The sequence below is a fragment of the Bacillus rossius genome, chromosome 1 (assembly GCF_032445375.1).
Source record: "Bacillus rossius redtenbacheri isolate Brsri chromosome 1, Brsri_v3, whole genome shotgun sequence".
Taxonomy (NCBI): domain Eukaryota; kingdom Metazoa; phylum Arthropoda; class Insecta; order Phasmatodea; family Bacillidae; genus Bacillus; species Bacillus rossius.
The window spans coordinates 232,941,503-232,956,881 of record NC_086330.1 but is presented as its reverse complement, the minus strand read 5'-3'; the positions used below and the strand labels follow the sequence as shown (position 1 = coordinate 232,956,881).

The 15,379-nt window shown below is 46.0% G+C and overlaps 1 protein-coding gene across 4 annotated transcripts in view; it reads left to right on the top strand.

The window, feature by feature from the left end:
- The window catches only part of LOC134527359 (iodotyrosine deiodinase 1), a 191,147-nt gene that overhangs the window by 138,631 nt on the left and 37,137 nt on the right, over positions 1-15,379 (top strand). For all 4 annotated transcript variants that reach the window (XM_063359979.1, XM_063359980.1, XM_063359981.1 and 1 more), the window contains exon 3: positions 5,913-6,146. In XM_063359979.1, coding sequence (XP_063216049.1) covers positions 5,913-6,146 — 234 coding nt within the window. The remainder of the gene's footprint in view (positions 1-5,912; positions 6,147-15,379) is intronic.

Here is a 15,379-nt window from a genome sequence, read left to right as displayed (position 1 = left end):
TGTTGAGATTGTATCCCTATGATGAGATTGTATCCCTCTGATGAGATTGTATCCCTCTGATGAAATAGTATTTATCCCTGTGATGAGATCGTAATTTACTTTGTTAAATTTTCGTCCAAACGCCCGGCTTTTTTGTTAAATTTTCTTCCGTTTTGACGCATGTATATCGACAAGTCTGTAGTCAGGACGTGATTTTTCTCGTGGTTCAGAGATGCCTGGTCTATTAGCCTGTCACTGAACATGACCTATTTAAAATGTTAACATTCCTCTGTTATTGATAATGGGTTAAATGGAACTTGAATGTGTGCTGAGCTCTAAGGCAGAGGTTTGAGGACAAGTTACAAATGTAATTTATTTAAGTGTATTGGAGTCTTTATAATGACCAGAAATAAAGCTGGAAAAATAAGAACAAACTCGACTTTAACTTTTATGAACTATAATTTACAATTCTTTCATGTTGAAATTCCTCTTTCTTTAGTTATATATATATATATATATACATACATACATATTTAGAAAAACTTGTATCAGACAACATTTTCTAAACTGTAGTGTAAAATGAAAAAGGTACCTTGTACATCATTTGTTTATTGTGAGAAATTAGTGATTAGATCGTCGACATTGGAAGAGATATCAGATAAAAAATTGTCAGTGCAGTTAATACTATCAAAGACATTTAAATTAATCACTTCAAACCAGCAGCTGGGTAGATGTTCTGGAAACCGTGTGATGGAGACACATCCTCAGCACCGACGATGGAAAGGTGCAGTAAATCATCGGAAGCAAATAAATTGGAGAGAGTGTATAACGATGGGGAAACTGGGACCCACTGAACAAAATAATGCAGTGTGATTAACATCAAAATTTTCGATAAAAAATAGCGATGAAAGTTCGTTACTTCTAAAAAGGGGGGCACAGGACAACATAATGTTCCACTTACTTATTATGTGTGTACAAACGATGTCCTTAGGACTTCACAAGGAGGAGCTAGAGCGCCTGAGAATCCATAATCAAGATGCGTGGCACACACACTAGACAGAAAATAAAGAGATTAAAGATCACAGAAAAAAACTACATAATGTGAAGAAAGTCTTTGGGAAACTCTCCCGAACGTATGTGACTACACGCTGGTGCAGAGGTCGGAACTTAAAACTCTGACCAAAAAAGGAACCGGGAGAAACAAGAAGCTCGCGTATAGACCCGATGATGGTCCATACATTTCTCGCCCCAATGTCTCGTCAGAAGCCAGGGATCTAGGGGGCTTAACTGTATTTGTCCGCCGGAAGGCGAAAGTAGTGCCGGAGGGCAGATCGTACATTCTAGCGGTATAAGAACCAGAAGGTAGGGGAAACCACATTTCTTAAGAAGTTCGCGGAGGGCAACGAGTTGGCCATCCTGCGGTGCTGCCAAGTACCAGTAAGTAGAGGGGGAAGTTAGGAATGCTACCCGGCATGGGAACGAGGCTGCTGAAGCATTTCCCGACGTAATTATCAGTGCTGCGCCATGTGCACACCGAGAGGAACCCGAGTGTGATACGTGAAAAAGATGTGGTGCACTGTAGAATAAGGTGTGACGATACGCCGTGTAACCAGGTCCTACGGCTGTTCGCAGTAAACGATAACTGGTGAAGTCTAGCTGAAGGGAACAATGACTACTACACATGTGATAGGAAATTATGTGGGTTGAAGTTTGGTGGGGAACTAAAACAGGTTTTAGGGCCCATAGACCACTAGAGTAGGTAGAAACCCGAAACAATACTAAAACCTAATAAAAAATTTCAAAACACGAATGTGAGATCACATTACATTAATTCAAATTTATATGTAGTGCCATAAAAATAACTAATTAGCGGCACAGTTCATGCCACTAACTCCGAATCACTGCCATCGGCGACTTATTTGGTGTCAAGCTAGAGCTCATTGGAGGGCTGAGTGAAGATCTGTTATTTTCTCAGATGAGAGCCATTCCTGTCTTGGTGCCAGCGATGGCCGTAGTTTGGTAGGAAACGAGGTCAGAGAGCGCTTGGAACCAAGCTGTCTGCAGTATCGACACACTGGACCTACACCAGGTGTTATGGTCCAGGGAGTGATTTACTTTGACAGCCGGAACACTCTTATCACTATCCCAAGAACCTTGACAGTGGCTTAGTACATAAGATTGGTGATTAAACTGGTTTTGTTGCCATTCTATTGCAGTATTCAAGGGGATGTTTTCCAACAGGATAACGCTCGTCTTCATACCGCTGCAGTCACCCAACGCGCTCTACAGATTGTCGACCAGTTGCTTTGGCCTGTGAGATCATCAGATCTTTCGCCCATGAGCACATATGGGAAATTATGAAAAGACAAATCCAGTGTCATTAAATACCCACATTAACCATTGCTGATTTGACTGACCAAGTCCAACAGGCGTGGAACTCCAGCCCACAAAATGAAATGACACCTGTACAAAGTAATGCATGAAAAATTCCATGCTTGCTTAAAAAATTGTAATGACTCCAGTGGTTATTAATGTTTCACCATGTCACATAAGTAGTATATAAAAGTCGGTCCTGCTACTTGGTTTCGGGCGTGGTGATGATGGTGGTGTTGGGGCCCACCATCTATAATTGTAATGTCATGGCTGCCATCTTGGATGACCTTGACCTTTAACCTTCAACATTTTCCAAAATTGACTCGAAATTTATCAAACTTGATCCAAAATTAGCTAAAACTACGAAGAATTCCATTCTTTTAGAAATATTTGCCAAAAAATTAAAGTTATTTAATAATACAAAAATGAACCATTTTGAGGGACAGTTTCACATCAAATATTCAAAAATCATAAAATTCTCAAACTGTTTTTTTCTTTTAAAATAACTAATAAAATGCTGGAAAAGGCTTAAATTCCTTAAAATAGTAACAACTCAAAATGCTTAGGTCATGACCTTGCCAATTTGTATTCCATGGGCACCATCTCATATTATGCCATTTCGAATAATCAATAATTATAAAAAAATATTTAATTACAATTTTACAAAATATTAATAAAAACGCACTTACATCATGGTCTTTGGCGTTCTCGATTCGAACCCAGTGAGGACAAAAAAAAAGAAGCAAAAGGTCCTTCCTCAACGGAGACTACAATCACACCTACCCTCCCACCATTAATAGCAGGAAATCAGCATATTATATTAACCAGTATGATGTCATGACGGTCATATTGTTTTTGTTTGCTAGTGTGTTAGCATCATATTGTTTTATTTTACCTGCCAGAATGCAGTAGTGCAAATCACCAGATTGTCAACTTTCTTAGCATCATCCATCTTGTCGGCCATCTTGGCCACCATATCTGAAATCTGTAATTAACCTAAAATTTCGGGCAAATTAAAAAAAAAGTGTTTAAAACGTATTTATTAGTTTTGTGATTGATTCAATCGATTTCTGTCCTTGATTAGATCATTGGCTGGTGTGAAAAAGGTAATGTTAGCCTAAAAATATACATATTTAATTAAATATGATAAATGTCCCCATAGTGAATTAAATTTATTGTTTACATAAATTCAGGAAAAAAGTCTAAAAAGATTTACCTATGAATATACTTATTAATTCGATCGATTTCCGTCCTTGGGAAGATCCTTTGTCAGTGCTTAGAGTAATTAAAGCTTAAAATCATCACTTAATTTATTTTTTCCCATTGTATTTAGATGAGTAACTTATATTAAGACCAAAACCTCTGTACAAGATATCTGCCCGACTGAATAAATATGTAATACAGTATCACTATACCTACCTGGAGGCCATATTCGACACAACTTATGATTACTAGAGTGCCAACTACAAGCATATAGGCCAAGCATCTCCGAACCACGATGCCTACTTTTCAGATATTGTCTTATCTTTCAAACAAATATGACCTATTTGAAGCAGACAAGACAAGATTCGCCTTACTACCAGACATATAGTATGGATATTACCTATTACTATATAGTATGGATATAACCTATTAACCAAGCATGTTTTACGATAGCTTTAGGCCAGTAATCCCTGAACAATGTTTTACACATACTACAAGACCAAGAGGTTCAGATCCATTAAATCTTCAGTTCTGACTACAGACTTGACTGTGCTCATTCAACGAAAAGGATGTACATTTTTGACCCACATTCAACTCGGCAGGGTACGATAGGATACGATTGGCAGAATATTATAGGATTTTTCTCCAACTGATCCCAGTGGCTCGATGGCTTTATTATTGCTCTTCATTTTGTTAGTAATTGGCGACGGTGTTTTACATCCTTAAGTTAGAAGTTGTATTACGAAATATCATATTTAAGCTAAAAGTTAGATTACGAAAAATAAACCAAACTTTTTTAAAATCCAAATTATTTATTTTTAAACTTAATTTGCATGCAGGTTTAAAAATCATTTATTGTATGTAGCCCACGCCTCTTAGTTCACGAAGTACAGTCAATGTGTATTTGGTGGTAGATAAATTTTCAACATTTTACGAAGCAAGTAGAAGTCTTAAAACATATTGGTCGATAGGTTGTCTTTATTCACAGCGTAGGACATACATTTGGATGTTCTTTTCTCAAATGCCTAGACTGCCTCTTACCTGGCTCGAGCAATGTTCCCGGCTTTAATCATGCCTACCTTGTTTGATTATGTACTCGGCTTGTGTCCTGCATGTTACATTCTATATTTGGCTAGACCTATGCTCGACTTGGATCACATTCCTTGCTTGCGTCGTGCCTGGCTTGGACTACGTGACCGACTTGCTTCGAACCCAGGTTGCCTTGTACCTTGCTTGCCTCATGCACTTCTAACCTCAGTCCTAACTTATCTAATGCCCAGCAGCCTCATTCCCATTTTGCATAGTGTTTGTCTGTGACCACATGCCCGGCTCACATTATGCACATGTCTGCATTGCAACATGCGCTGCTTGCCTCGCCCTCGCTTGTAGCCTGGCTACAAAAATAGCCAATTTATCCATCTGGTTATATTGTAGCCTGACTACGAATTAGCCGTTTGCTCCATCTGGCTAAAATGTAGCCTGGCTATAAATACAGCCAATTTCTCCATCTGGCAACAAATAAAGTCAATTCGCCTACATTATTGCCACATGATTAAAATATTATTAGTTTTAATTTGGTAAAAGGAATTCACCAATTAAATGAAACTCTGAGTACGATTTCAAGTCTCTTGTCAAAATAATTGCATGGAATGATGGTTTTTCCTGGAATAACCAGGAGCACACAGAGAAAACCAAAGGTAGTCTTACATAATCATGATCTTGAATACTTTTATACATATACTTCCACAGAGGTGCCCCCCCCCTTCCAAACACTATGACTCACCCCCCCCCCAACCTAATAATGCGCCACCCCCCCCCCCTCCACCCCCACCGAAATTTTTTATGCAATTTTCTCAATTATTTTATATTATACTTTTTTAGTATTATATCTTGTCACATTTTGCATTAAATAAAACTGGTTTTCTAATAATAATTTTGGTCATATCAGGTAATATTTCCATCCTGAACCGACAGATGCCAAACTGCTTTTGTTGAGGAAAGTGCGGGGTTGCCAATTTGATTTACAAGATCCCTTTCAACTATCAAAGCACCAGAAACGTATTTTAACATTAGAAGCTATAAGTATGTAAATAATATATACATTTTTCTCGTCTTTTAACCCCCACCCCCCCCCCCCCCACCTGAAATTTTAATGACGCAGTCTGCGTCGTTACCCCCCCTTGTGGGCACCCCTGACTTCCATATTTTGTATATCTTAAAGTACGTATTTAAATAATAATACATATGCTTAGCATATCCATGTAAGTTGTATGCATATCTTAAACAGATATGTAAGCCTATCATAAGCACGACTGTGCCATGTGACGTGACGCGGGAGAGTGGTTGAGTGGCTGCAGTGGCCGAGGAGAAGGAGCGCGAGGACGACGAGGACGCCTGCAACCCGGACATCTCCAGCGCGCTGCCAGTGAACCTGCAGCACGTGCCGCTGGAGTTCTCCCGGCTGCCGGCCGAGGAGTCCCTCCGCCGCTCGCAGGAGTTCTACCAGCTCATGAGCGGTCGCAGGACCGTCAGGTTCTTCAGCTCCGACCCCGTGCCCGCCGACGTCATCAGGAACATCATCAAGACCGCAGGTTCTCAGCCAGCGTTTCACTTTCCTTTATAGCACACCTTATAGCGTACCCTTATCTCTGTGACTTTATGTAACCAAGGGGGGAGGGGAAGAGGTTTGGTTGAATTTTTGAGACATCATATTTAATGCACGAGTTCACCTAAGAATTTACTAGTATAGTGTTGATAGAATTGTTGGAAACCTTTAGAAGTTATGCAAAATGCATAGGTCACATTTACTTTTATGGCCACAGTCTTTACGTCCGTCCATTTTTTTTTAATTGTGGGGTTTTAAGAAATTATATAACACCTGGTCCTTAGTTTCTCTCGATGGCTCTGAATACACCACTTTCTCCTTCCTCCAACCCCCTTCTGGGTACGCCCTTGCTGACACAAGGATGCTGAAATGCAACAGTTTCAAGATGCTAAAATTGCACCACCATACCATTAGACGAAATAAGGGTCATTTAGTAATAAAATGTTCTCATTAGTATATAATAGTTCCTACGATGTCAAACATCAGGCTGTAGAGCCATCCGCCATCTTGGATTGTCAAGTCATGGTGGCCCTTTTTAGTGTCAAATTTCCTAAAAAAAAACCTAAAAAAATCCCAAAAATGACAAGATATGTCCCTATTTCGAAGAAAACCTTTTCCATTTTTAATGAAAATTTTTCTTTTCTCCCTTAAAAAATCCAGAAGGGTCAAATTTCCTCAGAGAGAGGACCTTTTCCTCAGAAGCCCCATTAGAGGTCATGTCCTTGACCTTGACTGTCATCTTCAAAATCTTTAGATTTTAACTGAATATACCCAAAAAATTAATTAAATAAAAAAATATTAATTTTCAATATTTTATTATTTCGTTGATTTCAGTCTTTAGTTCAATTCCTCACTGATGTCCTTAATCAGACTGACCCCCGCCTCCTCTACTAAAAAGGCATATATTATTTCCACATTATATCATGGTGGCCAAATTGGATGTGCCATGATGTTTTCGTTTGCGAGAGTGCATTGTCACCATCTTGGTTTAATTTTTACCCACTAGAGTGCAGTAGTATTTATTAAAAGATCAATGTAGCACCCATCTTGTCGGCCATATTTGTCGGAAACTAGAAAATGTGTAATTATTAACCTATAACATCACCTATTAATATATTGATTAATTTATTCAATTGCTGTCCTTGGTCCGATTTCCCGTGACTAAACTTGTAAAAAATGATGGCAACAATCAATGTCCACAATAAAACTGACAACCCCCCCCCCCCCCTTTTACAGACAAGGCATATATCACTTCTACATTATGGTACCATGGTGGTCATCTTGGGACCACCATCATTTTCCAATTGCTAGAGCTCACTGCCTCCATATTACTTTTTTTTTCACCCACTAGATTCAATTTTGTCAACATCTAATCGTCAATTAGGCCAGCTAGGCCACCATCTTGAAAATCTGTAATTATTAACCTAGAAATTCGTAAAAATTTCCAAAAATCAACAAACATTACCTATTAATATACTGATTAAGTATATACATTATTGTCTTTGGTTCAATCCTTGGTTGATACAAAACCATAATTTAGACCCAAAAATAATTTCATTAAATAACAACTTTATCTAACTTTTTACCAAACAATTGCTAGGATCAAAAAATTAAACAAACATTTTTACAACTATTTATTATACAAATTCAACTCCACGACAAAGCAAAGCATACACAGATTTAACATAGTTCATTCAAGTAGTATGTAATAGCCAGAACTACCCCTGGTTCTGGTTAGAGGTGCGAGATAACGACCGACATCTGAAATTACAGCGCCCATCTTGGATTGTGATGTCTAGACAGCTATTTTGGATCCGCCATCTTGTATTCCAATGTTTTGCTTTGCCACCATTTTCTAGAACTTCCTACCATCTTGGAATAGAATGCCTCTTTCCAAGCATTGAACTTTTCGTTACGACCACCATCTTGAAAATTTGTATTTTTTAAGCTAGAAAATTGGTAAAAATATAAAAAATTAATTTAAAATTAAATCAAAAAGTAATAAAAATTCATTCCAACATATTTTATTGTAAAAAATTGTGTTTTTCTTTTGTATGCCATTTTTTAAATCAGCATTTTTTATCCTAGGAAATTAGGAAATTTTTAAAATTCATATAAAAATTTATTAATTACAATTTTGATCAAAAATACTTATAGTATAGTCATAATGTGTGGTCAGAGGGAAGTAATTTTTGGAAAGCTAATTTTTGCTGGAAAAGATCCTGTATGTTCACCTTTATCTTTGGAAGGAAATCACTTGAAATCCGCAATGGGGAACATGCCGCCATCTTGAAAAAATGGCGGATAGAATAGGTTTTTCTTATTTATCTCGTAAACCGTTGCTTTTACAAGAAAAATACTAGAGAAGTAAAGGAAAGATAATTAAATTTTACATAAAACGTTTTTCTCTCAATTTTTCTCTATCTTATACAGTTGAAAAGTTATGGTCAATTTAATTAATGAGTAAGTGCAAAAGTCTGCATTTAGTAGGTTCATCCTTAATCGCGCCTAAACAGTACGACTGATATATGTAAAGTTTTGTCAGCAGATAGACAATGACCTGAAATAACATATTGTTAACTTTTTAACTCAATAGGATAATTCACAAATAAAGGGGCAAAACAATTTTTCATAAATCTTTATAAGAAGATTAAGTCAATGTCAAAATTTTAAAAGTTATCACATACCTGGACAAATCCTATGCAGCTAGCCATACGTAAACCAATACTGGGCAAATATTTAAGTGTATACCCACCATGTTATTTTCTACATGCTTACATATCTTAATAGGTTGGAATGTTAGTATTATAGTATAAATACAGAATTAACACAGTCTTAATGCAAACATAAAGTTTATCGGTGCACTATTCAGTCACAATAGTTTTATTTGGACACCAGTTACTGAGCCAGGCGTCTTCGCTTTGGGTACGTAAGTTTCTTAATGTTTGAACAGTTATCATTTTTTGCATCACTATTCTCCAGTTCATCATGAGAGTCCTCTTCATCAACACATCCAAGTGCATCAAGGTCATCATCCACAATTTGCAATCTGTTACTGCAAGTCTCACCAGCACACACACCACACATTGTAGAACACTGAAGACCACTTTTCCTGCAATCAGGGGCGTAGGAACCGGGGGGGACAGGGGGGACGTGTCCCCTTGAACTTTTTGGGTGGAGGGGACTGTCCCCCCCAACTTTCTAGACCATGATATTTTTATTTTATAATATTATTCTGCCCAACTTTATTTGTAATTTATTCACACTCAAATTTTATCTTAAGGAAACATTAATAATTTTAACATCGATGTATCTAATAATTAGATACAAAAACAGCTTAAAAAGCGCTATTTCGCACTTTTAAAATATAAATTTTCCGGATGAGGACTCCCGGACCCCCGTCTTAGTAAGAGGGGAATGGGTTTACATGACATCGAAATCATTATTTGTCCCACCCAACTTTATGAACACAGCTACGCCAATGCCTGCAATCACAATTTATTTCACAACCAGATTTGCAATTGCAGTGCACAAGATGGAGCAAATAGTCTGGTGCTGGAGGAAGAGTTGTAGGAATTGGTTTAAATGTTCCATGTTTTATCTTCCATCCCCAGTCACCTTCTGGGAGATAATTACTGCACCATGCCTGGACTTGATGGTAGACTCGTAGACTGTGCTGCCGAGCTGCTGCAGAAGTTGGTGGGAGGGATGCTAGATCTAGAACATAGTTGAGAGGCTTTTTACCGCCGACACATTGCATGTACTTTTTGTATCTAGTCGTATCTAGACCATCCTCAATTTTACCACCATATAGCTTAATGAAGAATGCCTCACCTGCAGCTGTTATTTCATCTGGTGATGCTGCGGTATCATTGAATTTTCTCCCAACAGATTGTAGTTGAACGTTATCTTTAAGCTTACTAAAACCAGTTTTATGTCCCTTTTTGTATGGTCTGGATGTTGTATCACAGCCCATCATAGTGACGTCGTCCCAAGTGCTCCTCCGGCTCGCTGAGGCCATTATTGCCCGTCGCTGCTTCAGGCTTGCGTGTGCGCCGGCGCCCGTGCGCAAAAGTGTAACAGGTTTTGTTTATGTAATTATGTAAGGGTGTGAATATCTATTTGTCTTGTTGTGTTGATATTGTGTTGAGTTCAAAACGGATAAAATGTGTTTCCCGGGCGACTGAGTCGCGTCTCCCCGCCTGTGACCATGTGGCTCCACGCACTCGCACACGAAGGAAAGAGGGGAGATTCATGTGCACGCGGCAAGGGGGGAGGCCGCTGAGACGTCGCGGAGCGTGGGTGGAGTCAGTCGCCGAAGTGGCATGAAAGAGCGCGGTCGCGAAGGTCACGTCACCGTCAGTCGTTCGCGTCGTCAGTTACGTCACCGTCAATCACGTCACCGGGAGTCACGTCACCGTCGTTCGCGTCGGCAGTTACGTCAGTCTTTCATGTCATCGTCAATCGCGTCACTGCCAGTCACGTCACCGTCATCCACGCCACTGTCAGTCGCGTCACTGTCGTGTCACCGCCAGTCAGGTCACTGGTAGTGTCGTGTCGCGCTCAAGGTGCGTGGAGCCGGGCCTCGCCCTGATGGACTGTCACAGAGGGGAGCCGTGACAGCCCATGTACAGTGTGACGTGTGCATTAAACACACCTTAACGTCAAAACTCTTTTATTCCACCTAAGTTAGGGTAGTTCCCTTGCCACGTGGCACGTACCCTCTCTACCGGAGCAGCTGGGCAGCGACTCCGAACCACGGGAACGGCCCTAACGTCGTCAAAATGGCGCCCAACGTGGGGCTGACCATGAGCTTTTACATAGAAACGGACATGAAAAGTGCGGATTTTCAAAACTTTCGGGAGCCGCGAGAATGCTGCAGGGAGTCGAGCGTGGACAAGAGCGGCGCGGGAGCGGAAGCCGACGCGCCAAAATGGTGTGAGATTGCGCCGTCAAGCGATAAGAGCGCGTCACACAGGTATCGGGTTTCATTCGGCCGCGCGAGTGAGTTCGCTCTTCCCCCTTTTCCCCTTCAAGGGATCGCGCCGGATGAGCGCAGGCGAATTGCGCCCTTCGGGTCGAGCGGGAGCCGAGTCCAGCCGAGCGACGACGAGTACAGCCGAGTCGGACCATTCAAGATCACCGCGCCGCCGGGTCAACTTCCGCGGGACGAAGAGCGTGCGGAAACGGGACCTCCGTCAGTGGAGGGGGGGAGGCGGGCCATGCCTGTCTGTTCCCCGCCACTTGACGTCCCGGTCCGCCGCACGGGCCGGTCAGCCGCGCATGTCGCGGAATGCTACACACCTGTGCGCGTGAATATGGACGGGGTCTGCCAGGTGTGTCATAAGCCACACGGAGAGGGCAGCTTGCGAGGGGAGGGCGCTACACTATGGTGCTCATGTACCCCTAAGGAAAAGACTGTAAAAAAGGAAATATATAACCATGGCACAGAGCGGGCCGTGATAAGGGAGCGCGTGACGTGCGCGATGGTAGGCTGTCCCGGGCGACCAGGCGAGACGGCGCAGTGCTATGTGTGCGGCACTGTCAGACACCGGATTTGCACGACTGCACGCGAATTCGCTAATTTCAGGGACGGACTATTTCTATGCGCAGCCTGTAACGACGGTGTGCGGCGCCATGGGGAGGCACAACCGGAACCGGTACCGCGAAATGCAAGCGTGGCGGTGTCACTACCTGTATTCACGGGGCGAGCACATGAAGATCCGCATGCATTTCTGCAAGCATGCTGGGACAGACTATCAAGACACGCGGTGCCCGAGGACGAGTTCACGGACAGAGTTAGTGGACAGCTCCGGGACAGTGCCCAAGCCTGGTGGGCGATGGCAGGCGAATACCGGATGTCTTGGACCGAATTCGTTACCCGGTTCGAATCCCGTTTTGATGACGCGCGTTCCCGTGCCAGCTGTCGGTACCAGCTGTACTGTCAAACACAGCGGGCCGGGGAAAGCGTGGAAGGCTTTATTTATCAAAAGCTACGCCTCCACCGACGTCTGACGACAAGCGGCTCAGTCGCCGAGATACTGCCAGTGATTGTGGAGCTACTGTCACCGGAATTAAGACCTTTCATGCGTAACGCCGCGGGAAGAAGCGTGGACGATTTCCTAGCCATGGCGAGAGAAACAGAGAGAGACATCCAGGCCATACAGAGTGCAACGGAGACCATGATGCCGTGGAGGCCCAACCCCACCCCGGCGGTGCTGTCACCAGAAGATGCTGGAGCGATGGTGCGGTACACTGGCCCGCCAGCACCGCCGGACAGATCCGCCCAGTCGCCGGGGTCGCGGGGACGCAACCTTGAGCCACAGGGCCAGTCGAGGCTGACCTGGCGGCAGGCCGACCGAGGGGAGCGACGCGGAGGCCCGACAGCCCGCGAAGAGCGGCCTCCCCGCTGCAGGTACTGTCCAACAGAAATGTACCACTGGCACCGTGAATGCCCCGTCAAGGCCGCCGGAGAAGGGGGAAACGGAGGTGACACAACACCATCGGGAAACGCCTAGGTGAGGGCGATGAGACAGCTGGGCCCCGCTCTCCGAAACTCCAACCAGCCACACCGCCCCGCCCACCTGACGTCGGCGGGGGCGGTCCGCGCCGGCCCGACGGGCCGTGCCCCGAGTCTTCGGCGAGCTATGCCGCTCGCCCCACATCGTCGGCGTCCCCGCCAGCAGCTGCGGGCGCCAGTGAGCTACCGCCCCGCCCACCTGACGTCGGCGGGGGCGGTCCGCGCCGGCCCGACGGGCCGTGCCCCGAGTCTTCGGCGAGCTATGCCGCTCGCCCCACATCGTCGGCGTCCCCGCCAGCAGCTGCGGGCGCCAGTGAGCTACCGCCCCGGCCACCTGACGTCGGCGGGGGCGGTCCGCGCCGGCCCGACGGGCCATGCCCCGAGTCATCGGCGAGCTATGCCGCTCGCCCCATGTTGTCGGCGTCCCCGCCAGCAGCTGCGGGCGCCAGTGAGCTACCGCCCCGCCCACCTGACGTCGGCGGGGGCGGTCCGCGCCGGCCCGACGGGCCGTGCCCCGAGTCTTCGGCGAGCTATGCCGCTCGCCCCACATCGTCGGCGTCCCCGCCAGCAGCTACGGGCGCCAGTGAGCTACCGCCCCGCCCACCTGACGTCGGCGGGGGCGGTCCGCGCCGGCCCGACGGGCCGTGCCCCGAGTCTTCGGTGAGCTCTGCCGCTCGCCCTACATCGCTGGGGGCCTCGACAGTAGATGCGGGGCTAGAGGATACGCTGTCCCGGCTCGGGCGCATGGGTCCCGAGGAAGGCAGTCTACTGCGCATACCTGTCCGGGTGGACGGCCGGGAACTGGAGGCGCTGGTGGACACCGCCGCCAGCCACAGCTATATTGCCGCTCACCTCGTCGCCGGTGCTGACGTGACAGCTGAGGCTGGGACAGTCCTGCTGGCCACCAGGGGAGCTTGCGCGCCCACGTCTGGGCGCGCCCAGGTAAAAATTCACATAAGGGACCATGTTAGCCAAACGGACGCCATAGTGTTGCATGAGCTACGAGAGGAGATTATCCTGGGAGCCCCCTGGCTTGCACAGGTCGATGCCACAATCGAAGTCCGTGCCGGGCGCTTGCACCTTGGTACCCGCGGCCGTTGGACTGTCTACGGTATCCACCGGCCTATTCCATCCCCACCTCTCACGGTTGTAGGTTTGGATGAGCTGACCCACGGAGTTCCAGCCGAGCACCACGCCGACATCGATGAGGTGATAAGGGCTCATTCGCAAGTGTTTGCAGCTGCGGACCAGTTACAGAGGACTACAATTACAGAGCATAGCATACCCCTGGTGCCCCATACCCCTCCATTCCAGAAAGTGTTCGGGTTCGGACCCCGTGAACAGGATGCCATACAGGCGCAAATCGAGGAGATGCTGGCGAGTGGCGTCATAGAACCTAGTAATTCACCTTATAATAGTCGTATCGTAATGGCCACCAAGAAAGATGGAACGCTGAGATTTTGCGTAAATTTCAAAGCAATAAATCACCTCACCATTCCGGCACCACCACCATTAATCAACATCACGGATGCCCTCGCTGGCTTGGGGAAAGCCACCATCTTTTCAAAGCTTGACCTCAAGTCGGGGTACTGGCAAGTGCCAGTATGCCCCGCCGACCGCCCCAAAACAGCCTTTACCGCCCCAGACGGCAGGCGCTTCCAGTTCTGTGCGATGCCGTTCGGCCTGATGGATGCTCCTGCGACCTTCCAGACCATGATGGTCCGTGTCCTGGATGGCTACATCGGCAAGTTTGCCCAAGCCTACCTGGACGATGTGATCATCTGGTCATGTTCGTGGGAGGAACACGCACACCATCTGGCCTTGGTGTTTGAGCGGCTCGCCAGGCACGGGCTGACGTGCGCCCCGAGGAAGTGCCACATTGGGGCGGAGGAGATCGAGTTTCTGGGCCATATTGTGGACGCAGAGGGATGCCGCCCGCTGCCCAAACAGCTGTCCATTATTGAGGGCAAGCAGGCACCCAAGACACGGAAGCAGCTCCAGAAACTCATGGGGCTGTTGAATTGGTTGAGGTCATTTATTCCCCACTTCGCCTCGATTACCGCGCCAATGACCGACCTGCTTTCACCTAAGCACAAATTCCGGTGGACCCAGGCCGCCGACCAGGCCCTGGGCGAGGTAAAACAACAGCTCCGCAACTGCCACACCCTGTCGCGGCTGGTGCCGGACGAACCACTGTTCGTGCAGACCGATGCCAGCCAGGAAGGCATGGGGGTGGTGCTGTACCAGCTGGACGGCCAAGGCCAGAGACGTATCGTCGAGTACGCGAGTGCCAAGTTTGGCCCAGCGGAAAGACGATACCATGTCAATGAGCAAGAGTGCCTCGCTGTGGTGTGGGCACTAAAAAGATACCGACACTACCTCGAGGGGCGCCCCTTCATTCTCCGCACGGACAGCCAGTGCCTCAAATGGCTGGATTCCGTGCAGGAGGGCAAGTCAAAGTTTACCCGGTGGGCCCTTCTCCTCCAAAGCTTCCACTTCACGGTGGAACATGTACCCGGCCGGGAAAATGAGCTCGCTGACGAGCTTTCCCGGCACCCGGACCCCAGAACCATAGTCTACGATGACCAGGGGTGGGACAACCTCCTACCCCCGGTTCCGATTACCAACTATTCGGACCCGGCCCCCAACGATGCCTTACTGTACATGCTGCCTGGGCCCAGCACACCAGAGCCGGCCAT